General features: G+C 40.6%; 1 protein-coding gene across 6 annotated transcripts in view; it reads right to left on the bottom strand.

Annotated features, from left to right (window-relative positions):
- Nucleotides 1–26,058, bottom strand: part of LOC110983451 (uncharacterized) — a 146,462-nt gene that overhangs the window by 22,346 nt on the left and 98,058 nt on the right. Inside the window, exon 1 of one of the 6 annotated variants that reach the window (XM_022242714.2) lies at nucleotides 21,642–22,059. The exons of 4 other annotated variants lie outside the window; for them this stretch is intronic. In XM_022242714.2, the coding sequence (XP_022098406.2) occupies nucleotides 21,642–21,663 (22 nt within the window). In that variant the 5' untranslated portion in view covers nucleotides 21,664–22,059. Of the gene's footprint in view, nucleotides 1–1,339; nucleotides 1,681–21,641; nucleotides 22,060–26,058 lie in introns of those variants that run through there. One more of the 6 variants, XM_022242713.2, reaches the window with a different exon arrangement.

Raw genomic sequence — 26,058 nt, 5'->3', positions numbered from 1 at the left:
GAAAAAAAAAGTGCAAGAAACCATGACAACGTAGATGCAGCTTCTGATAGCTTAACCCGCTCTGTTCATTATCTGTCAGAGAGGCGCTGTGAAACCCCTGCTTGGCTTAACACCCTCCATCTATTCCTCACCAACTTCCCCATGGGAACGGGTGAGAGACAGTTCCATTTTTATCTCAATGGCCAAAAGAGTGCATTTGGAATTTGCTATTGTAATACTCTTTCTCTGTCGCATACGTCTCTCCCCCCCCCCAACTGTAATTTCTCCCAGAAGAATGGAGATCCTGTGCTTCGACAAATTTTGTCCTTCCATCAGATTTCTGGCTCGCATACTCCCTAAACCGCTTAAGCATATATTCAAAACAGAGGGCTAAGTGGTTAACGAGATTTGACAAATTGTAGACCGGAGACAGAGACTATTGAGGAGGGGGGGGAAGCCTATCTATGGCCAGATAACACGTCAGTGCGCTGGCAGTCCGTCTTTTGTTATTCAATCACAGGAGAGTTTTCTTGTAACTGTCAACCCCAAATCTTGTTATGTGCTAAGAGAGTGTACTGGTTTAAGGACCTTGGAAAAGAACTCCGAATTGCATTATGCTGGATACTTATTTTCCCCCTCTGATTTTTACAGAAATTAGATGATACAATGAAAGGGAAGGTCTGTTGATTTTCTTGCAAGGTCATAAGGGAAATCACAGATTTACAGGTACTTATATACATGTAATGGACTGAGGTAAAGCTAGTAGTATCCCGCACAAATGAAATATGCTTTCACTCTGCAATTCAATTACAATTGCATGAGCATAACAAAGGGGAGGGGGGCCGAATTTTCCCAGCACAACAATGGTGTGTAGGAAACCAAAACTTGTTGGTTCATGAGCAGAGTTTGAGCATGACAATAAACATAACAGCCATCTCTCTGAACAAAAAGCATTGATAAGCGACGTCAACCAACTTGATGACAGATACACAGACTCCATCACCGTGAATTGTAGACTGCAGACCAAAGAAAATACAAACTTATTATAGGGGAGAATGACATTCAAGAACATTTCTGGGAATGCTCAGAGGAAGGGGCAAGTTCAATTACAAGGTTTACACACAAAAAAGCTTAGCATCAGCACAACAGGGACGTAGTTCAGACCCACGGGAGCAAACACCCAATCAACACCACGTCACTCTATTCACAAATGCGTAAGCAGAGTCCAAGGTGGTTACTCAAAATTATTATTGGCGAGAGAGAGAGACCCTCTAAGTGAATTAGTTGCTACACGATTGAGGCACTGTACAGGCCTGATAATTTCTACACAGCTAGGCAATTACTGGTACTGTTTACTTACATGTACACGCACACTTAATTGGTGTTACCATCTCCTGTTATTACCACATCAGCTCCCTGGCCGTCCTGATCTCCCAAGCCACACAGCATGTATCGATTACATTTTCTGTTGTCGATTCCAAAGTTTTAAAACAATTTTTTTTCTTCCCCCTCCCTCGAAATCACGTCAGAAGGGGAAGGGTTCACCCCTCAAGCAAGCAGGAAGAAAACGGCCTGGACAAAAACCCCGAGTTTTAGCATAAGCTACACTTGTCCTAGACGTTAGTCTACAGTACTCTAATCACAGGGAATCACTACTGTACTATTTTGCAAATGGAGCCCGGTAATGGAATAGTGCACAAGCGTCATGAGGCATCAAACTCATGAGGGGAATGGCACTGGAGCGGCTGTCCTGGGAGACTAGCAGTGTCAATGACACTTCAAGGCCAAGGCCATGGGCCAGATCACTTTTCAGAAGAGGGGTGGGAAAAAGTTAAGGAGGGATAAAAGGATCAGGCTCTGAAAAACACATCAACAGATACAGACACCGTCCTGCAGTTCAAGGAAGGTCTTTGCTTTCATTTTGCCTTATGTGTGCTATCCCACTACAAGAATGATGACCAACTCTCAAACAACAATCCAAAAGATGATTTCAAAAGAAGTATTCAGAGTTTCATACCCCTTGTGAACTGAACTGTTCCACATGCCAAATGGCATCAACTCAAAGCCCATTCATTTTCTTCCCAGCAGATTTTAACTTAATTCCATTCCTGTCAGCTTACGGGGTCTTGGCACAGAGTCTGGGCCAAGTTCAGCTCTATGACAACGCTGCATGCATAGAAAAACGGACCGGGGGCCTGGGCCCCGGCTGTCTGTGTTTGTGCTGTAATGTCAGCAATTCAGCTAGCTTCCTGCCGATCTTGAATAACTGGAATTGATAAGCAATGAAAGGGGGGGGGGCTTGTACATACTGAGCCGGTCAGTGGCTTCTCTCAGGCTTGCTCTGGCCTACCCTTGCCTCATAATGTGGTCATGTTTTCAATGGGACTTCACTGTCTGGAAGGGCCCTAGGGCACGTGCAATGAAGACAAGAGTGTAGAGGAAGATGAAGGCATAGATGGGAAAAAAAGACTGCACTGCTGGGATCAGTTAACACTGGGTTTCTGGGAATGCAGATTTTGTGATGTAATGTGAGGGCAGCATTTGCCAACTCTTAGGCAGATAAGTTAAACATTTTGAAAACTACAATTTTCCACTTTGTCCAGCAATATTAAAATACATGCAGAACATGGAAATAGGCATTTGATTAAACATGTATTACAACGGAACAAAGAGCATTTAAAAAATACTTCCTGACAATCATCTGGAATGATGCAAAACAAATTGGGGGGGATTTAATGTGGTCTCTTTTCTAGAAAAGTGATACATGTATACGCTATACATAGCTACAATGACCAAACACTGCTTCCAAAAAAGCCTGTCAGTTTGAATAAATGTATAGTGATACAGGGTTGGCATCAAATTGGCCATCATATTCAGATCAAACAAATCTTCATATGTTGAGGGTCATGCATGTATGTTAACACAGATGAAAAGAAAGGCCACAATTGTGCATAACAGTCTTTTTTGTCAAGCAGATCATAATCTGTCCATACCATACTTATCCTTTTATTGTCTCTGACAATGTAGACAGCAGTCTATCAATTTTCTAGCAGCGAACATTTATTTTACCAAGACAAAATTTGATGTCTTTCTCTCCTACCTGTCTATGGTTATTCTATTTTAAGAGCCAGGTTTCCAAACTGAGAAAACCTACCAACTGTGCTAATAAAAGACACAAAATTTGTCACAGATCCCTATGTCTCTTCTCCTGTTGAAGCTGAAGAAACAGGAAGGATGGCCAATCTAAATTTCAAGAATAAGCCATACTAGGATGGTTGGACTGGGAGACTGGAGGGAGAGGAGGGAAGCACATGTATTATCACACTCTTGCTAGCAGGATGAAGTGAAATCGGTGTGAAAATGCTGCAGGGAAGGAAAAATTAATAGGAATCCTTAACGAGATAAGTGCTTAATATCGGGTCCATGTGAGAAACTCGCATATCAATTTTGAGATCACTATTATCAGTATCTCGGAAAAACTAATTTTCATTGAGGGGTTTTCCAGTTTGTACAAATTCCTTTTTTTATTGCCCAAATAAAAGCTTAGACAATACATGCAATTGCCCTCGAGTTGCCATGTACCCCTCCACTTCTCAATGGTTTCAAAACATAAACCTTCAAAAAAAACTTGCATAAACATGGCGGCGGCAGCAAACAGTATCAATGGACTGTCGCTTCATGCTGCCCTGCTGTAGTCATCACAACAGCGATCGCATTCCAAACCTGAAAAGACTCCTTAAATAGGGAGAGGTGAATAGGAGCGTTCAGTTATTCAATCACAGCAGTTTACATTCGGGCTCCAGTCCGGTTCCGAGAGGCCTACAGCTAGGCCTGCCGGCTATTCAGGAGTGAACAACCTGGGACCAGACAGGGTCAATGTCCTACCCAGACTCCCAAGGAGGGTGAAAAACATCTATTTTAAGGGAGGGGGGACTATCAAGAGTGATTTTGTGGTAAATAATTAAGGTTAAAGCTGCGCAGAGAATCTTTCACATTAATGCCACAAATAGTATGTATTTTGTGCTCAATTTTTCTCTCTATATTTTTCTTGGTTTTGGATGGGGGATGTTCCTGGGGAAGATATTTTCACAGACAACTTTTCCATCGGTCAAGTGTTTTTGGAATACAAGCTTGACAAAATTTTGCTGCAAGCGCCAGAAGGAATCTGAGCAAACTCAGTGCAGCGTTTGAGTTCCCACGGTCACAAAGAGCAGGCAAATTGTACAAGGTTAGGTATTCTATACCAAAAATTAACACTGACTGCATTTTCCAAATTGTCAAAAGCAGTTCAGGACTTGGGAATAAACCAGCTTAGAATTTGATGAGCAGGTAAATAAAAGTGACATTTTAGAACTACAAGGAAATGTACCAAAAAGTGTGAAGCGGAATCAATTTGATTTGCACAAATATTTTGCAATAGTTGGTCATTTCATAGATCCATTACATTTTTCTCAACATTTTTCATAATTCAATGTTACAACCTTGCAACAACAAATGAACTCCAAAGCACTGGTAATTCGGAGGTTTGAAGTCTCAGAAGCCATTTGCTGAAATTTATTTGTGGGTGAAAATAAAAAAAAACTCCTTGAGACTAAAGCTAAATGTGTGTTGCAGAGGACCTATGATGTACATGTACGTGAACCTCTTATGTAGCCAAAGACGTCAAAGGTTAGACAAGTATCACAATCAATCAGGAAAATGCTTACGTTTGCACATGAACATGATCTAAAACTTACAAATGCCACAAGACTTGGTATTAGAGTGAAGTCTTAAAACCAGTAACCGGGGATGCCTAAAACAATGTCCAAATTCGCGTGTGCAGTGAAATAATGTATGGAAATCATAACCAAGATATGGGGAAGTTTGCAAAGCATGCGGAGAATAGAATATTTTTCATAAAATCCGGGTGCTACCATTTATCACTCCCCCAAAAGTCACTCCTTTATACCCTTAATTAGATACTTGTACATGGCCCAAAATTATGACTGTAATAACACTCCATGCAAAGGCTTGACTTCTTACAACTATGAGTTATTTATCACAGCCAGACAGCCATAACCCTCAAAATAGGAAACAGCCCAGCTTTTCTGCTATTCTGTTAATATTAATTCCCCAAATTTACACAGGCTGGCGATCGGTGATACAGGATTTGGGTTCCAACAATAACACACAACTGCCCTGCCATGTCATTGGGGTCTAAAATTGGATATGCCGCTGTTTAAATAAACAGAGGAAGAGGGAGGGAAATGAATTGAATCGCACCCATTCAAACGGTTCAGCATAAATCACACTGATAATCTACACAGAAACGATACAATTTAGATAGCAGGCTGTCGAGTAATTTAATCCACCAATTTAAAGAGAAAGTGTGGATACAACATAAATGATTTACTGAATCCCCCCACACAAAATGGTTCATGGTAATTTTGTTGGCTGTGATTTTAATTTCTAAGAGAGATACGGTTAAAATAAAACATCTACAGGGTTGGGGCAGGTGTACTCTATGTATCTTCTGAGCAGATCATTACAGCCACCTATATTTTTACATGTATCTTTCTACTCTTTCAAAACTTCAGAGTTTTTAACAAATTTGCCACCAGAAATCTAATTTCCTCTTTTTTTTCGAAACACATCTCCTCTCATTTTGTTATTTTGATGTCAGATAGGTTTCGGTTCCAAAGCATGTTCCACAATTTTTAAGATAAAAAAGTCAAAAGATCTTTAAAAAATCCCCTCTTTTTTTTGCGAGAAATTTTACCAACCAAACAGATAAATCATTTCAGTGCTTTTTATAAGCAAAAAAGAAGGAAAAGAATGAGAACCACATCTGTAAAAATCAAGTCTACACTTGGACTAGCTGTTTGTAGAAAAAGTACTAGATATGCAAGGGCACTGCTGTCAAGTGGATTTTGTCTTTCAAATTTACATTTATACTCAAAGCAAACTTCCTTAAATGATTTTGCTCCTTTTTAACACACTGATAACAAGCTGTAATAGGAACATTTTGAGAGACTGGGAGTAGACTCAGACATGTCCTATTTCACATCAGACTCAAACCAAGCCCCCCCCCAAAAAAAGCCCAAGAAAACGGGAGGGAAAGTTGAGGAAAACCTAATGAGAAAGGGGAAAGTGGGCACAGGGAGGATGTGATGAAACACGAGCTGAACATTATACAAGACAATTATTACACTGGTGTCATGCTTCATTGAAAGACCACACCACACAACCACATCGCTGTGCATATTCAAAATGGAACCGGCCGCAACAAAATATCACAATCAAAATGAACAGAAATGACTTGATCTTTGTTTCAGTGATGGCTGGTAGAGGAAGGTGACGGCCGTGTGGCTATTTGTGGGAGGAAAAGCAAAAAATAACAACCCAAACAAGGATGCCTCTTTGTTTGGTCTGCACCAGTCTACATTCCCCTTACATTTGACTAGGGTAGCTACCACATCTTACTAGAAAAGGTTACAGAATTTCAACATGTAACTTACATACGTTGCCTTGCACTCTGTTGCCAAAAAAACCCCACAAATTCAGTTCAGTCACTGAACCAAATTATACTTCAAGGCGAGATTCTTTCACATCTGTTTCAGTGCTTGTCAGTTCCCTAACATAGCTTGTTGGTGTCAAGTCCCAGACAAGACCCTGTGTTCTCACAACCCACCTATCTAGGAAGTGGCCTCACACATCCTCTCGGCCTCTCTAACCTGCTCTTTGGAAATGAATTTGAAGTTGCTAGAGCCAATTTTTTTGGAGCAAACTGAGCTTCTGTTTGGATGCATCACTCATAACAATGGACACTACATGTACGTGGGCCAAACCATGTTGGTGGTACCGTGGAGCTTTGAAACACATGGTGGTACCCCTTCCAAATGCATGCTTTCATTTGGTATATGGCAGAGTTTAACAACCCACCCTGTTCCAGATCTTACTTTTTCATATTGATTTGTTCTACAGTTTAACTTTTCACAATTGAGACAAGAGTCTTTGAAAAAGTTACGTCTAACACAGACTTAGGCTTGAAAGACACATCTGAAATCTCCCTAGCAACCAACATATTATTTCCAAACCTTTCTGTTCATAAAATCTGAAACTTCAGTGATATCATCTCTGACAACAACAAACAAATTCAATTCCATGACAAACTGCAGCCTCTCAACCTTGAGAGGGCCATGGATTGGAAAGGCAGAATGTGACTTATATCAGCTATTCCTGGAGGAGGTCACATTTGTTCCAGAGTGGTGAAAACAACAAAACCATCAATGTGAGGGGAAAGTTCTTTGATTAGCAAGTATGCTTGATCCACAAATATTCAATCAAAGCAACGAACATATTTTATTTGCCATTGTCCCGTTACAAAATCTAAAATGTCAATGCCACAATGAACAAACGAGAAGAAAGCTCTTCCAATTTTGATCAGACAAAAAGTGAAAACAATAATAAAAATGTAAAAAAAACTAATATTACCCCTATTATCAATGGCATTGGAAAAAAGGCTTAGACTTGATCACATTTTGATGATTTTTTCATCATATTTTGATGAGTTTTCCCTTAACTTGTCATGGAATTTCTTGACTGGCTAATTACACTTTCACAAATTCCAACAGCCCGAAATGATCTGATTAATGGCAATTAATTACTGATAATTTTTTCTTTCTTTCTTTTCTTTTTGAATATTAAGCTTTCAATTTTTGGAAGCCACACCGAGTTAGTAGGAAGATATGAACCCAGCGTGTCTGCTGAGTGGGACAACGCCCTTAACACAGCCGCTTGGCAGGGGGCCCAACAGCGGTGGGAACTTTGGTAATTTGATACATCTGCATTGGTTCATTTCATCCATTTTAAGGAGATAATGTGGCTTGTGCACAATGGAACATTGGACCAACTATGTGCAGCCTATACTTCTCCCCTTAAACCTCCTCCCCAGAGATTAATTAACTTGTTAGGAGATGCTTTAATAACAGCGAGGCAAGTTTGTTTCATAGCTGGACAAGTGGAAAGTTGTCTAATATTAAAAAAAAGGTAGTCATGGGGGCTGCTTGTTGTGATTCAATACAGTTACTGTCCAACCTTGCCGTCTTCCACACTAATAAGCTTCATGGTACAGTCTATGCAAAGATTCAGGCCACATATTAATTGCACCCATCCAATGGATTCAGCTCTGTACTTCAAACACGCGGCACAGGTTAGGTTAATCACGAAGTACACCCTACAAGTGAGCTGAGCTCAAAATCAATTCTTGTCTGCATTGCCTTGTGTAATCTAATTTGTAATGTGCACCAACATTGGATGTTCTTTTGAGCAGAACAACTGAGCATCACCTCGGTACAAAAAACCAAACAAAACAATGCTTAGCTCTCTTTTCAATGTCTGTTATACTGGAAGGGAAAACTCTAATGTACAGAGTGTCAGACTATACTCCACATAATGGCAGGGTGCTATTTGTAAAGTGTCTGATTACAGTAATAATGACAGTGATATATCATTTAACAGGACTACCATTCAGCACAACTGGAGTATATTACCCTGCTGGAGAATGTCCAACCTTAGGAGAGTGTTCAGAGTCTTAAAAGACAATCAAATGAACTCAAATAACAACTTCAGCAAATTATTTTTTCCTGAGGATAAACATCTATTTTGCGGAGAGCAATTCAAAGCAACTGAAAGTGTGAAGGAGTTGAAGAAACACTACCACAAAATCAATCCAGATTTACTGTGCGCATGAGTTGGAAGAGTTAAAACCATAGTCCCTGCTTGTTGAAAGGACGTCTCCAGTAGGAATGAAACGTCATAATTCAGTTTGCATGTTATTCGGTTTACTGGTGTCAGTTTCAATCCGTTCTCATGTGGTGCCTGTAATGGCATAATTTGAGCCGCATGCTGCAGATTTTTTGCAGGAAATGTTGCATGTTGTAAAGACAACGTGCTCTCCAGTGACTAATAATTTTTAGATGCATTTGTCAAACCCCCCCCTGAGAAACTAGTGCTACACATGCACAATTTGTTTAATGCAAATGAAATTGAAATTGAACATAATCAACATGGAGTCTACCGATGAAACTCTACAGATGGCACCAGACACACATGCAGGCAAAACAAGAATGAAATGGGCCTAAAGACCAATCAACCAATGGTTGGTCAGACGACACAAAGTCGGCAGATCCTCAAAAGAAAAAGCGACTTAATCGAAAAAAAAAAAAAATTGAAGGCGGGGGGGAGGCCACAAACATGGTTGACTGAGAAAGGAAAAGAGGACTGAACATTTGTACACAGAAATGAAGGTCACTGCTGTGGGAGACAAGCTTTCAGCAAACACAGCCGCAGACTGGGGTGCCAAAGACTGGGTTGAATGACTGGGAGAATTTGTCAAGCACTTAACAAGTGCAAACCTATACCTACTGAGCAGAATTTGGAGGAGGGAGGGGAGAATTCAGGGGCAAATGTTCAGACAAGAAGAACGGACAACAAAGGAAATCAGTGAATTGGCGTCTGAATGGCCAGGGTTGGAGAGTTTGCGTGTAGCAGTGGTGTGTCCATTGTTCAACATGCTAGTTAAGCATGAACTAACGTCTTTCCTTCCTTTTTTGAATGGGGGGGTGCCTGGAGCCTGGGAAGTGGCCTAATGTGTCCATTCAGGATGGCCAGTCAAATGGGGGGTGGTGTGTACAGAAAGAGTGTAAAGGGCAAAGAAATAGGCTGGCCAATGAACCTGCTTACAGGTGAGCCACAGATGGACTTGACAAACCATCCTTATCCACTATGGTCCTGACGAATACCAACGTAGCCACTGCCCTCTTCACGACAATGGAACATGCGTGGCCAGACAGCAAAGAATGAATCGTTCTTCACCGAGAAGAATGTTTGAAATTTGACACGATTCTCCTCGTCAAAAACCGTGTTCCTTACCCTTTCCCTTCCCATCCCGCTGTTAGTTTTGGACAATAACCATAACAGCTAGAAACCCAGGCTGCGAGACCAAGTGACGTTTCTTCTGATCCAGCTGCGACATGCTAGGGGGTCCGGGGGATCACTATAATTGCAAACTTTCACATGTCATTGGCCTCGCAAATTATACAGCAATGCATCCTGGGATACTTGAGCTGAAAGGGCAAATTTACATGAAAAACAGGCATATTGTTAGCCTCACCTTAGGCTGGCTTGTCTGGGCATGTATTGTGACTGCACCATTATTTATGTATTTGAATGAACATCCAGACATACACATGTACATATGCGTGTATGCATGAGTTCTCAAAGTAACATTTATGTAATGCAAATTGCTACAACAGCCCTACATGTACATGATTTTTCAACACACTAGTACTATTTTAAAATCAGAATCACTTTGTATCGACAGCTCTCATTCACCAAGTTCACTTGGAAACAAAGAACGTAGAAACAAAGACAGTTCGCGCCACTGTTGACAGCAGCTCCCACTCATAAGACCTGATGCACTTCTGGATTTAGATGAAACAAAAAACTTCAATAAACCAGTCAGGCATCAATATACTTCATTTGTACACAATTTCACGAGTCTGAACACTCCAATGAACCCATTGTTCTCTCTGCTCAAGTCGCCCTGACAACAGCCCAAGAAACTTCAACACATCATGAAATAAAAGCATTTTTGAGGATTCTGAGGAAGACACTTCTTTGTGGAATTCATCTAGACTTCAAATGCGCTGCAATAAACCGCACTTCTATTTTAATACCAAAAGCCCAAACAAAATCAAATCAGATTTGACGGTGGTATTGTGTTGGCTAAATGTGTTGGCGTAATGATAAAAAATCCACATATTGTCCGTGTTTACACTCTTCCATCTCTGCCATTAAATTTGGTCACCATTCAATGAAGTTTTATGATCAGTGTAAACCAATATCGTTAATTGCAAATTGGTTTCCATTCTGTGTCCGTGAATACTGCAAAGAACGCATTTGGCGGCCTTATCTGATTACTCCAGCATAATTGGACGATCAGTCTCAATGGAACACTTTTCCGGCAATTCTAATCTCCATTGTTAAATGCTTACCCAAAAGTTTGATAAGAATTTTTTAAACGAACAGTCTCTGCTAATTATTACAAATAAAAATATGGCTATGTAAGGAAAAAAAAAAGGAAATGAACAAACAAACCAAATGCCTGTCATACTGAAACAGGCATCCAAGATTTGACTAATAAAGACTTTTAAAGTTGGTCTACTCCATGCCATGAACACATTTTACATGTGCATCAACATTCTCCACTCTTACTTCAACCAAAGATGATTTCTCTTTCACTGAAGACAATAAAAAGATGCACATCAACAGGGGAAAAAGCAATCAGCATGTTGGTCACTCTAACTCTACAAGCACAGTGAGTTCAGAGTCTTACTGATGCTTCCATTTTTTCCTAAAAAGGGAATTTCAATATGACGGTACGACTTTGGAGAATGGGGACAGTTATCCCAAAAGAGGGCATCGGGGAAGGAACAAAAGAGAGAAAGAGAAAGAAAGAGAACTGTAATGTTGTTGATTAATAACAGAAAATTTTGACATCAATGTGCAGTACGCACATCACAAACATGACTCTACATTCACGTCCTAAAATGGTATAGTTTCTGCTCAAATGTCATCGTGCACATTTTTTCTTCTTGATAAATTTCAAAAATTCAAGCTAACAGCCAGAAACCTGAAATTCCAGATGAGTTGAGTTCCTTGAATGTGCAAAAGCCTTAGACTACGTGTGACCATCGATTGGCTGCACAAGTAACCAACTGTGGAGTGCTGAAATTGTAGCCAATAAAACGGTGAGAGAGAAAGATGACAGCTCGACTTCTACATCATTTGTCCCTTCCCTACAACAAAATGAACAAATTTATTGCCGTTTCCCTCCCCCTTTCTCACAAGATTAATTTGCCGAGTGGCAGGTGAGGTGGGCAGCTCAGAGAGTGCAAGAGACATGAGAGTTAAGGACAAAGCAATGATGAACCTGTTGTTTCTGCCCAGTAACTGAACCGAGAAAATATCGTCACTCCAAGCAGGGGAAAAAAGTCATCAACTTTTTTAAAAAACTTAGCGGTTGTGTTCACTGGGCAAAAAAAAAAGGATGACAAGGGGGCGCGGGCAGATATTATAACCCTGTCTGTTTTCATTTTTTACGGTTAGCAGACAAAGCTATCCGTGTTGTATCATCAGCCTTTACGGTCACAATGCACAGACAGAAAAAACAAAAACAAACAAGCCCTCCTACCACCCCCCCCCAAAAAAGGGGGAAAAAAACACTTCACAATTTGGGGACTTTGACAGACAGCTGTATTATTAAGCAGGTGTTAAGGTAAACGAGAAGTTGGTTGCACATTGGAATATGGCAAGCACACGGGTAATGGTTGAGGCACTGGGCTGTACATATTGCATTTAATGGTCTAGATGGCTGTGCCAAATCATATTTTCAAGGCCCGATAATAAACCTAACCTTGCCAATGGCGTATCCTTGGGATAGGACTCTAAGCTTTTTCATTGTTTTTTTCAAATTATATAATGCTTTAGCTCCGCTCCTTATGTAAAATGAAACAGTTGGTGAACAATAGCGCAAGGTGGGCATAAAAATAAAAAGCTCACATGCGCACTTTTGACGGTGCTTGCCAAGGTTCATTCTGTATATATCACAAACATACATGTGCTGTATGTTACGTGCAACCCCCCCAACATGATACAATTACTTCCAAGGTGGGGTTTTAAGCCAAGCATGTTGACTGAGTAAAGTTCAGACCACACAGTGTACATTGTAACACGACACGAACATGAACGCTGTAAAATACCATTTCTTACAAAATACATCATCAGTAAGCTTTTAAGGATGAGTCAGTTTGATTAACTGAATACTCAAGTATTCAATCTTTCATTCCACTGAATACTTGAATACTCATTGTACCAAATTCATGTTGAGGTAGAAATGAAATGTATGCATATTTTACATAAAAGTAAACAAAAAAATGGAAACCTTCGATGAAAAGGGAGTTCGGCCTTTCTGCTTTGCCTTACTAAGCATAAGCATTAAGCTACATTTAAGTTTACATGTTAAATTTGGAATATGTCTTTAGACTGCAAAATTTTACACAAAGAAATGATTTTCACCTCTGAATGTGCAACTTTGAAAATAAATGTTTGAATATTTGATAATGAATTGAAAATATGAATAATCAGGATGGCTTGATGTGCTTTTGCTTCTCAGCAAAGTGAACTATAGATAATCAGATATCAAGTTGGGTCTGCAAACAGCTTTGACCAAACATCTGAAATTACAACACCGCACAAACTGAGTTTGAAACCAAGACTGGTGCATGTACTTTTTCTGTTGATTATTTCCTACTGTAATCTACAGCTGCACATAATGTCATCGTCTCTCCGTCAATTTTCCACGTCTTGCAGGCCAAGTTCAAAGTTCTACCAGAATTATTCAGGAAGACGAATCCATCCCCTCAAGGGCGGAGGGGATGGGGAAATTGGATGGCGAGCGGGTATTTTGTCAGAATTAGTTTACGCCCTAAAGTGCGGCATGAACCACAGCCCATTAAAAAAAAAAAAAATGCCCAACCCTGACAGCTCTATCATGCCATCTTATCAAATATTTACCCCCAAATACAATTATGTTGCCGATTTATTTTGGCCATGTGCATCTTGGATAGATGATAACTTTGCAAGATAGGATGGGGGGGGTTGACTTCATGCACGCACTCCCTTCCTTTCTCACTCACCAGTATCATTTCACGGATGTACCAACACAGAAATGAGTAGATTAACAACGATCGCACATTCAAACAGCATGCCCGTCAGCTACAGCTTTTATTCTAACTCGGGTTTCTCCCTCCCCTATCCCCCGCTCATTCTAGCATTTTTTTTTCATCGGCACCAGCCTCACTGTTGGCACGCCGAGCAGACGTCACTAGTTGCAGCGGGAAGATGCCGAGCTCTTGGGGGGGGGGGAGAATGAGAAAAGGGTGCAACGCCACCTTGGAATGACTCTTTGCAGAGATGACCTACGGGGCTGCATCCAGAAGTCAGTGCACTATGCCAAAGGTTGTTATTAGTGCACACTATGCAGGACAAGTTAGGGCAGCTCGCAGCCTGCCCTGTATGGGCAGACAGATGGGCAGGCCAGTGCCCGGGCCCACCGACCACTGTTATCTTGGTTCAAACACCTCTGCTGCTGATTGCATGAGATAAAAGACCCCAGAAGATCATTCCCTTAGCTTTATTCTACTGATGGCATCTTTGAGAATTAAGGCAGGAACAACTCATTCAACAGCAATGACATATACTGCTTTCTCTCCCCCCCCACCCCGTTTGTTTGTTGCCCAGCAAGTACTTTTCACCACGTTCTGAGGATTTCAGTTTGATAGAACACATTTGTTTACAGTCCAAATTCAACTGACAACTTGACCAAAGTCTACATGCAGCAGCAACAGTTTTAACTGACACTTCATTTATTGACATACATTGTACAGTGGACTGTTTTTATTTTGCAGCAGAAAAGAAATGTTCCTGTAACTATACATGTACATGTGAATGTGGATCACAAAACCAAATTATTACATGCCGAACGTTGCTTTCAGATGCTGCTGTAGGAATAATAAATGGGGAAATTAATACCAGAAGAATTGAATTTGAACAGCTAATATATTTGTTTGATAGTACCAGAAAATAATGACATCTGCATGTTAATGAGCCTACAGTAAAACTTTAATTGGGAATGTATTTTGTGCAAGTTTTATTCCTTTTTTTAAACTTGACATTCCTCTTGGGCAATCACATTGAAAACTGTGCTTTGTTGTTAAACATTTAAAGGTTTCAATCCTTTTCCTGACAAATGAGGGCACTGTTACTTTAATGTCATTTAAAAAGACACTTCACTTTAGAGGTTTCCTGCTCAAACTCTGATCCCAAAATATGCTCTCCCAAAATATCTGTGAAAAAATTTTGCTCACTGGCCAAAAGGGACTAAAACGTCACTGCATCAGCAAAGAAAAGAAAATTTAAGACAGGGAAAAATCCACAATTCTAGCTAACTTTGGTGCTGAAAAAAATGAGGCTTCTTCCTGAAAATGGCATCAAAGTTTTTCGCACAAAACTACAAATTTTCATAGGCAAAAATAATAAAACACCGAAATGCCCTTCAAAACAGTGGAAACAAAACTGAAATACTACCGAAGAGCATTTACTAAAACAGCAGTAAAGCCTACATTTTTTCTGCCCTTTTACGGTCGGAAATGAACGGCAGAAGAAAACAGTGTTGATTGTTGAACCTGTCACAGTTTGTATCTAATGCACCCTAATTTGCAATACACCACCTTTCATGGGGTGAATTCCCCATAATGCAACTCTGAAGCAGGGCAACACTGGCCAACTGGCCCAGTTTGAGCCCGTTAAAAGCATTCAAGAGGCTAGGTGTGTACATGTAGGTCGCCACAGAGAGGAAATACAATTAAAATGAAAACATTTGAATCTGCACTGATTTCAAGTGCTGAACTTCATTTCCATTTAGTGTCCAGAACAGAAAAAGGGTACACCTGATCTTACTTTGGGGCCTTTGGAGTAAGTGCTTTCTCACAGTTTCAATAGATGGAAAATTCTAACAGGTTGTAAAATTGAAATGAAGGGGTTCCTCAGCATGTTACAGTGTAAACCTTGCACTCTGTAGATGGTGCCTAGGCTGAATGTAATTTCCTGGGGTCAATGACTTAAACATCAATTTTGGCACAGCTTATTTGATCGAAGTCCAGACGCACACTCAAATATTTGCAAGTTTTCAATAAATTTGAGAGCCTGTCTGTCTTAAGCGGCCACTGTACTTAATACTAAGATCTTGCCCTTTGCGGAAGGAAAACAAGAAAAAAACAAGCACAGTTCACAGATAAAATGCTGCAAAGCTGGAAAGACCTCAAAATAAAAAAACAAACAAACAGAAAGCTTCAATAAGCCCTTTGCGAGTTAAATCTGAATAAAATCTGGTACACTGAGTTATCTGATTCCACATAAACATAACAATTTGAATTCCCCAGACTAAAGACGCTGATCTCTTGTGTAACCAAGCAAAACTCGCCTTGAATCACAATGTGGGAGACTGCCTCAGTTCATAGGACAGGCGGCCAGTCTATTTCTAAACCCAAGTTTATTTTGTAAGCCAGGTAGACAGTCTATGTGTCATTTTGTTTTGCCTAAAATAAAAATACTTTAGCAAATCATCACTACCTAGAGAAATGTAAACAAAAATAGGGCACCGATTGTATTTTTTTAAGGCAGCACCTTGCAGAAAAATAATTAAATATTGCTTAAAGGAAATAAAACTTTCCCATTTAACGGGAGAACTCTCTAAGTTTATTTCAGGTTTGTTTATAATTTGGGCACTTTAAACAGCGTAGGAACAGTGAGAGGACTCGCAGATTGACAGAGACGAGCAGATTTTGGTGCAAGTCTTCCGTCTTTCAATCTTGGTCATGAGTGCACCATGAGCTCTCTTCATGGCAATATGCTGAGCTAAAAAGGGGTTATTTCCTCCAGAGCTTGTGGTGAGTAAATCTTTCATGTGGTTTCTTGTGCCAGTGAGGTTTACGAAAGGATGCATGTAATAACTTTCTGTCAGTTTGGGATGCATAAATTTTAGGATTTGTACCTCCGTGCTCTAGCCACATTTTGTTCCATGGCCCACAAACTGTATGCATGCACATGTACGACATGTAAGTGTTCAATTTGAGCCGTGACTGTGCATTTATTCGTTGTGTCCTTACTCGTTATTTGATACTTAATCCTCACTATCTTTTGTTTGTATTTTTATATTATTTACAGACGACCTAGTAACACACCCAGGGATATTTTTTGGGGGGCCAAGACATCAGAAATAAAGACGAAATGGTCAGGTGCAGGCTGTAACGGGACATGTGTTGCACACGCCTTGTCTTCGGTGTCAAGCACATGCTGTCCCAAATAATACTGAAGGCCGACCCCCTCCCCCAGTGGCATCCCACTACAACAAGGTATAGCAACAGTGTCTTCAGTCTGGGGAATTCAAGTTGTTATGTTCATGTGAATTTAAAAAACTCAGTGTACCAGATATTAATCAAATTTAACTTGCAAAAGGCAATACTGTTGTGAACCAAGCCAGAGATCTTGACCAACAAGTTTCCCAAAAGGCAATACTGGTGTGAACCAAGCCAGGGATCTTGACCAACAAGTTTCCCAAAAGGCAATACTGGTGTGAACCAAGCCAGGGATCTTGACCAACAAGTTTCCCAAAAGGCAATACTGGTGTGAACCAAGCCAGAGATCAACAAGTTTCCTGGGATGGGGATGACTTCAATCAATCAGGAAAATATACTTAAAAAAAATTTTCATTGATTTCAATTCTTTTGTTAACAATGCTGATATTGGTCCAGATTTCAAATTTTAGTTCTGCGGGTTTGCTAAATGGTAAGAAATTCCTGGGAGAAACTATAAAGTCAATCAAAAGCAGAGTTTTGAGGCAGGGCCAGCCAGTATTTAGAAAAACATATAGAGAATACATATCTAGGTACTCCTTCCCCCATCTCATCCTGATGGGGGCTGACAACGAGTAGCTTTTGTTGCTGTGAGGGGGTACAGTATTGCATGAGCCCAATCTAGATGTCAAGTGAAACCCAGACTCTTTTTTTTTTTTACCTTTTTCATATTTTTATTTTATTTCATCCTCAAGCAGAGTTTCAGACTCTTTCGAAATTCATTTCAAGCCCTGGCTTTCAGACAAAACACGCTCATTGGCTTAATTGGCACTGAATCGCAAAGGAAGCTGCCCCCGTCAGTGCAGGCACTCAGCCGGAGTGGCACAGTGGCTTGCGCATAAATCATCCCCGGGTCAATAACAAAATGTTGTCACATTAATACGGCGTGATGTTGGCCAGGATGACACCATGCCAAAAACCATTTAGTTTTTCCCTCCAATATTTTACCCTTCTCACCTAGGACAGGAACTCCAACGAAAGAAGACCTTTTGATGAGATGACGGGGGGTTAGTTCAGGGTGCACACTCAAATGTAAAAAAATCAAAAGAAATAGGCCTCATATCTGACGGCTTACTTTGCCTCCAGAACATGTGTGGTACTAAGATGACACAAAATGCACCTTCAGCCAATGAAATTCTCTAATTATATCCTGGCCAACATGAACCTCCAATCATGACAATTGAAAGTCATCGGTGCGCTAATCCAATGACCAAAGCTAACAATTGCAATTCTCCACTGCATCGCCGCTAAAATCAATCTGTCTTCTTTGCCTCTTCTTTTGCGAGAGCCTAATCTAGTACAAAGACTGCTTAGGCACCTTACTCCCACACATCACAACGGGGCATCTGCCTAATCGAAATCCTAACAATGCCAAGTCATGCAAGTGTGCATAAATATATAACTAGACTTGTATACTGGCACATTTGATGCAGCACAAAAGAGGACACTAGAAACAGTGGTTGCTAGGCCTGGAATTACGCCACTTACCTTGTACCTAGAAGCTTTATCTTTGAGGCATATGTTCGGCACCTTATCAGCTTTTTCTGTGTCATTTCTTTCTTATTTTGAGATAAACGGTTGAAGAGTTTTTGTTGGGCATAATTCTTTACATGGATAACCTTTTCAAGTCATAGAGGTGTAGATAAAAATGAAATTTGACACATGAAAAACTATATATATAAAAAAACATGACACAAGAACGTACTGGGGGACTGTGGGTAAAACTACCAAAAAAGTACTTTAGCTTCAATTTAATGCAGACAATTCACTGTAGATAAGCTTTTCACACGTGCCACAGTAGAATCCCTTTGCATCTGATGTAAATTCTGAAGAGAGGCTTTTGTTCCGGCGAATCAGAAGCCATCAAAAACTCACTTTGCGTCCCTTTGCATTCCGCTGACAAAAACGGGACTTAAATATTAACTCAGAGATTTAACTTTCCATTCAGCCCAATTGAATTATACTTCATGCAGGTACAAAAGGCCTTCCCCTGATTGCTTTGATCAAAATCGCCAGCCAAAAATTAATCGCCACAACAATTGCACCGAGTGGTTTTGCAAATATTGGGTAGCTGTCTCCACTCCATTTTTCTTCCCCCCCTTTTTTTCAGGTGACTTCAGATGAATTGGGGTGAAGTACCAATGGACTCATAATTTTAATTGGTAAATTTTGTTCTTGCTTTTTATTTCTTTTTATTCTATCTATTTTGTCTTTCTTTCACAGTACACACTTTACCTTGTGAAGTAATTCCTAGCTGTCTCAGAGTCATCTCCATCAATTTTGGAAAGAAACACCAAACCCCCCCCCAAAAAAAGTGAGAGTAGATAAATCAAATTAAGCACAGCTTTCCACCAATCTTATCAGGGAAATGAACTCCATCTGAGCTGACAGTAAATGTGTCACTCTATGGAGGGCAATACTGGCAAACGTGTGCCTGTATGTTGGGGGGGGGACTTATAAACATTGATCTGCACTCTACATTCTCATCTGAAAAAGCCAATGCAGGTATTCTTTCAAAACATAGTAACAGGGGGAAAAACATAGCTTCAAAATTGGTTCCGAAAATCATGACATAAACGTGGCAATTCAAAATACAGTGCACCACCAAGAGGCTGCCTCAAACAGGTAATTTTTCATGTTTACAAAAGCATGGCCGCCTTGTATGGCTTTGTACTTGAGCATGTGTCAGTAGACCACTTGGGGAAATTTGCAATATTTTTGAATCTTCTCTCCTGACAAACAAATACTGAGTATAACTCAAGAAGAGTTTGTGGACAATTTCCCACAATATACTGCGAAAAAATGGCCTCCATGGCGCCCTCTTGGTGGCACATTGTACTGTTCATAGCCTGTATTGAGTAAATGCAATACGGAAAGAGAGATAAGCTGACTAAAGGGAGAAACCTCATAGTTGAGGGTTTGTTCTCTGTGCTCTCTGTGAATACCACATTTGAAGTAAAGTTTGATTTTAGATTGAAATTCATGAAGGAGAAAACCCTGGAAGCGAGCGCTGTGAGATTGTTGCCAGATGAAATTGCAGCCACTGTCTTTCTCTGTGGACATTTCACATGATTGGAACCAGAGAAAATATCTGGATAGGCCCCTATGCACAAGTGTTGGAGCGTGTGCGTCGTCATGAATCCTTGCATTAAAGCGCCCATTGTACTATTAAAAACTGACCCCCAAAAAGTACAGTGACAGCTGCATAGAACTGTTGAGGTTAGAGGGAAAATACAGGGAAGTAAAAAGGATCATAATTGCTCAACATCAGGTGTGGGAAAGATAAATGATGTGGGTTGATGTACACACCATGTAGCTATGAAGACCTGTCTGTATTATTTAAACATTTGACAGCTAACGAAGTATCAGAGAATACTGTCACATCTAAAAACTAAAACTTTGAAAAAGCATTCAGTTACATAATGTATTGAAACCCATCATAATTACACGCAGTTCACCCTTGTGTATGAGTACAGTACATGTACAAGACTGATGCATATGTGAGGAATGATTTAAATATACCTTTTTTCAGAAATGACAATAGAGCCTGAACAAACAACTCTTCATTCTCCTGCACTAATACAGTAATACTCAAAAGCTATGCATTTCCCATCGCCGCATAGCTTCAGTAAATTTGCACTCCACTCTTGCGTACAACCTTGACTTCATACTAGGTTCAGCCCAGGCGGCATTCAGCCGGCCAGTCCAATTAATTTAATTGGTGCATCAAGAGCGTGCGTTTGATTTTGGGGCTGTTTAGCCTTCATGCATCAGTTCAAGATTCCAAGCCCAGGTACCGTTAGGGAGGAAGGAGGGGGGGTCTATAGACATGAAGCGTGAGACTTAATACACTAAAACTTAAACGGAGCTGAAGTGGATAATGAGATGCTTTGATGACTTTCTAACCAGGCAAATATAAAATGAATGGGGGGAGGATTGCAGACTGGACAGTCTAAAAAGAATTCCAAGAGAATTTACCAATTTTTCAATTCTATCGAAGCTATTGTTCAAATGAAGAATTGGCTTTTGTTCACAGATGGCAGCATGTCAAAGGTACATGCCTTACCCCCTTTCACTACAAAGTTTAATACATGTGTGTGTGTGCAATGCTCCCCCTCCAAAAAAAAGAACAAACCCCTTTATGAAAATTTAAAGCTCCCTTCACAAGTTCAACTGGCAATAAAACACTGTCTGATTGATACATGCTCTAGATTAAAAAAATATTACTCCACTACCAGATTTTAAAGACAGGGTCATAGATGATCCCGTTCCCAATTCAAGGCCCAAGTACATTGTGTCATGACCACGTCAGAGAAAACTAACAGCGTTAGTATGTTTGTATGCAAGTCCGATTTGAGTGCTTTTCACAAGTCAAGTATCTATTATTCAAAGATTCTAAGTTGCAATGAGAGTAAATAAATGTCCACTTTTGGTTCATGAAAAGATTTCAACCAATCTGTTCTGCAATTAACTTGAGATGAACTGCAGATCCACTGGCACGTCAATACTTGGAAATGACCAAGAACGGGACAGCACGTGCTCTACTCCAGGCAGACAGAGAGAGAGCAGTGGCTACTGGAGCCTCTCCCCGACTCCCCATGCCTGCAATGGCACAAACACCCCAGCTATGACAACATGATCACTTACCATCTGAAATGCCCGGCATCATCCATTTAGTGGTAATCACGCACCGATTACGGATACACGTACAGCCGGCTACACAACAGCGACGGGAGGACCACAGCAACAAGGCAGGGGACTGAAGGTTTTACCACAGTCACTCCCTGTGTGTGTGTACAGACCTAATCACGACCAAACCAACAACCTGTGCTCCGCTGGCCACTCCACGCCTCAGGCTTGTGCTAGCACCATCCTCATTGTCCTGACGGGCTCTCTCTGCCAAACACCCCCCTCTCACCCTTAAAACATTAATTTTTAACCATCCTAACTACCCTCTGCATCCTTTAAAGCCCAGGAGCGACCACATGAAACAATCCAGATCATGGAATTCAATTAATTGAGCCCACGGGAGAGAGACAGAGAGCAGGAGAGAGAAAAAAATGGGGAGAGACTGTCTGTAAATTATTAGTCGGTGCTTGTCAGTGATGTGTTTACAATGGAGGGGGGGTTAGAACTATTAATCACTGGGAGTTGAAGTACCCCATAGTGTGCCCTGAACAGGGCAAAATAGTCCGGTGCCCTGTCCTGGCTTAGCAAGGCCAAATACCCTGTGTGTGTATGTGTGTGTGTGGGGGGGAATGGGGAGGGCAGTTAGATCATGGAGCCATGGGAACTTATGTAGGCAAAGGCTTACTTGATGACAAATGGGATGCACAATCAAACTGTAAACTCATTTTTACTGTAGGTAGTTCTATTTTCAATAACACTTCTTTGCGGGTTGATTTCAAGGAAAGAATCAATGTGTTCACTTAAATATTCAAAAGAAAATCTCTTAGAAATTTCATTCCCTGGCAAGCCTTCCTTCAATCCTTTTTATGGGTTACATCTACCGGCCATGCCTTCCCCATCTAAATGCGATGCAAATCTTTGTAAATGATCTTGGAAGTGACTAAAGTTCAAATCTGACTTTGTCCCTGAGGAAAAAAAAAGTTGATGTTTGCACTTGAAGAGGGACTTCTGTCAAACGTAAAAACAAAACCAAAACAAAAAAAGCCCTCTGCATCAACAGTGCCTGCAATCATAACAGTTTTGCCTTGATTTGGATCAATATTATTGTTTCATTTCGCTCCGTTCGGTAGCGGCTCGCTCCTAGCGCTGTTTGGGAGATGATGGGGACCATGGGCTCACCCGTATCAGTCTCTGTATGTCATCACTTCGCTCCTCGGATCCTACGTGCATGGACGGATGGCCAAAATTGGATACAGATTTCTGCCAAATTCAGCTCCGAATCAACTCCCAGCCATCAGATCTGAATTACGGCCGAGGTGTCGGACTACGTGTCGTAATTGCTGCAGTTCAAACAATCTGCGCTCGTGTTTGCTGATCTATTCTGCGGCAATCTGTGACCGTGGCCTCATCTATCACACATTTAAAAAAAAGAAGCACAGAAAAAATAGCCAGAGGAGGGCTAGCAGCATATAGAGCTGTCACAAGCCAGTGAGGGACCTGCCATGATAAATGTGAGCGTTATCGCAATTTGTTGAAGGGGGCTGGGCTACTTACTACCAGACAAGAGAGACCAGTGCACAGCCCCTGTAACAGTAGTCGGCACAATGACATTGGCCTTCGATCCTAGGGAAAACAAACAAACAAGCTCCCAACACTGCTTCAACCGAAAAAAATTACACTCCCAGCCAGGAGAAGGTGACAGCTCAGAACCATTAACAGTGTTGTCCCAGACCTAGCCATATGTTTTGGAGTAGGGGGTTACACACACTTATAAAGCCGCTGAACAAGTCCCTGGGTAGACAAGCACCTCCAGAATGTACATAAAATTTGCTTTGGTCTTTTTAATCTTCTTAGGTATTTCTCTTTTTAGCCTTTATTCCTCTCTCTTCACGGCAAGTTATTAATATGGAGGGTTCAGATAGTAATCTGTTTTGTGGTTGAGCACTGCCAAGAACTCAGTGGGTGAATTTATGACAGTGAATTCGAGGGGGATTGCAAGGGTCTGCAAACAGTCTGCACTGATGGATTTTTTTTTTCTGGATTTATATACTTTTATTCCCAAAGGTGTGAACTTGAAAGTAACTGAAATCTGTCACATGACTTTGTCACATAGCTTTTAATAAACAATTAAACATACAACAGTTGGAAAACAACCAATGAGAACCTAAATGAGGCAACTGCTGCTTCTGGCCACTTACGAGCTAAAAGGTAGAACTTGGTTTAGTCCACCATTTGTCTATGTGTAACAAAATTGCACAGCACCCCCCCCCCAAAAAAACTAAACAGAAATAATAAACGGTCTCCGGGACCAGACCCAATAATCAAATGGCAATTACAACAGGAAAGGAGAGGGAACCAGTGCAAATAAACACAGCCTTGCAAATGCTAGTGTTGATGGATGTGTTTTTCAGCACACAAACTCCCCCCAATGAATGTCAAGGTATACACATAAACACCCAGCAGCACAGACAGTTGGGGGAGGGGACGGTAACTACTGCCACAAAAGGGGGGGGCAGAAGGAATGAATGCTAATGAGTCAGCATTCATTCATCTTGTTATGAATGAACCAATGAAGAATGTGGTTGGGGGGACGTCAGTGCCAACATTATTATAAACAGATGCTACAATTAGAGACAGAGAAATTCTCCAAATTCAAGCCACCCTTGCTGTTACTTCCAGGGAATACACCGTGATGCATGGTTTCAAATTAAGCATTTAATCCAACGGTTTTCAAAGTGCCATCAGTGGGCATTCTTGCTGAATGCTTAGAAACAGCACTTGGCAAGCATTCAAACTGTCCATACGTTGTTCTTCTACTTTAGTGCACTAAAAAATGAAACACGTATTGAACTAAAGTTTTAAAAAGGTAGTATATAAGCCTTTCGCAAGTTAAAGTTGAATCAAATCCGGTACACTGAGTTCTTAACATTCACGGGAACCAAACTCTTTGAACTGTCCATACTAAAGACACTGTTGCTACACATATACCTCATGATCTGGGGCAAGCTTTTGCTTAGCTAAATAAGAGAAACCTTGCACCAATACCCCGTTTTCAATGGATAAGAAAAGCACCAAGGAACCAGTCCAAGATGGTGGTCGCTATGCAAAAGCCTGCCCTCAATCATGAGGTATAGCAAGTGTCTTTAGTCTGAGGAATTCAGATTGTTATGTTTATGTGTAATCAGAAAACTCATTGTACCAGATTTTATTCAAACTTATTAAAGCAAAAGGCTTACAAACACTGAGGCTTTAGGTCAAAACTCACATGTGCCTGCATAGCCGTATATGACGAATATAGCTTTATTTTTCAAAGTACCCTGTCCAACATACCACAGCCAGTAAATCTGCAGCACAAGAGAATTTATTATAGCATCCCACCTCTGTAAATATGAGCATAACGTTTGTCAGCCAGCACAAAACACCAAAGCTCCCAGCTACATTTTCATGATATCTGCCATGGTCTGTGTGTTTGTAATCTCTTGAGTTCCGCTTTTTTTATTATAATATTTTATGTTATAAAGAATGTCTCCTCATAAATTGATACCTTTTGGTCTTTTGAGTATCTTTTGATAATATATCCAGTGGTACTCCTGACAACTGAGGCGGCTGTTGCTGTGATTTGTTCTGGACACATAGTTGCAGTTTAGGGGGGCACAAATTATGAACCCAAAATAAGCTCACTGACAGTGACTGACTTGTACCAAATCAACAATGAAACACTCACTAAAGTCTTAAAAAACAGCAAGATCCCGAAGCTTGAGACACTTGATGCAGAAGCAGCTGTGACATCTGAGTTTTGTCTGGGATGATCACTGAATTGCTTCGAGAGCCACACAGGCATAAAAAGGCCTGAAATTGACTTAAAAGTGGCACTGATTATTCTAAACATAAAGGTAACTGGGACATACACGTAGATGCATATTTTAAGGATTTCATTCAAAAAATCCTCTCGTGCACAAACGGCCTTCAAGGACTGAACTGAATTTCCTGAAACTCAAAAAAAAAAAACCCAAAACCAAAAAACAAAAACTACAAAGCAAAGAAAACCCAGTTTTCATTGCTAAGGATGTCAGAATTGGTGATGCTTGAATGGGATTCCTCCACTCCCCTGATGTACCATGATACTCTTTCTCATGTCCCATCCAGTAAGTTTGGAGGCCAAGGAAATCTTTGGCTTGGGGTATTCAAGCAAAATAAGGTGGGGTAAGACAATTTTGTCTGAGACCTTCAATGGAATCTAGACAGGCTGGAATGCCCATGCCAACACCAAAAACTTCCACAATACATGTACTTATGGGCTTTCCGTAAGATTCATCACTGGGAAATCCTAGGACATGCTCACAAGAAATGCAATCTAATAACAATGACTTAAAAACCATACACTGTAGGTCTGTGCCCCACAATGTATTTTTTGCAATAAAATCCATGCATTTGG

This window comes from Acanthaster planci, linkage group LG03 (genome assembly GCF_054643075.1).
Source record: "Acanthaster planci isolate LZ-2023a linkage group LG03, COTS_SCS, whole genome shotgun sequence".
NCBI classification, from domain to species: Eukaryota; Metazoa; Echinodermata; class Asteroidea; order Valvatida; family Acanthasteridae; genus Acanthaster; species Acanthaster planci.
This window is presented reverse-complemented; position numbering and strand designations above follow the sequence as displayed.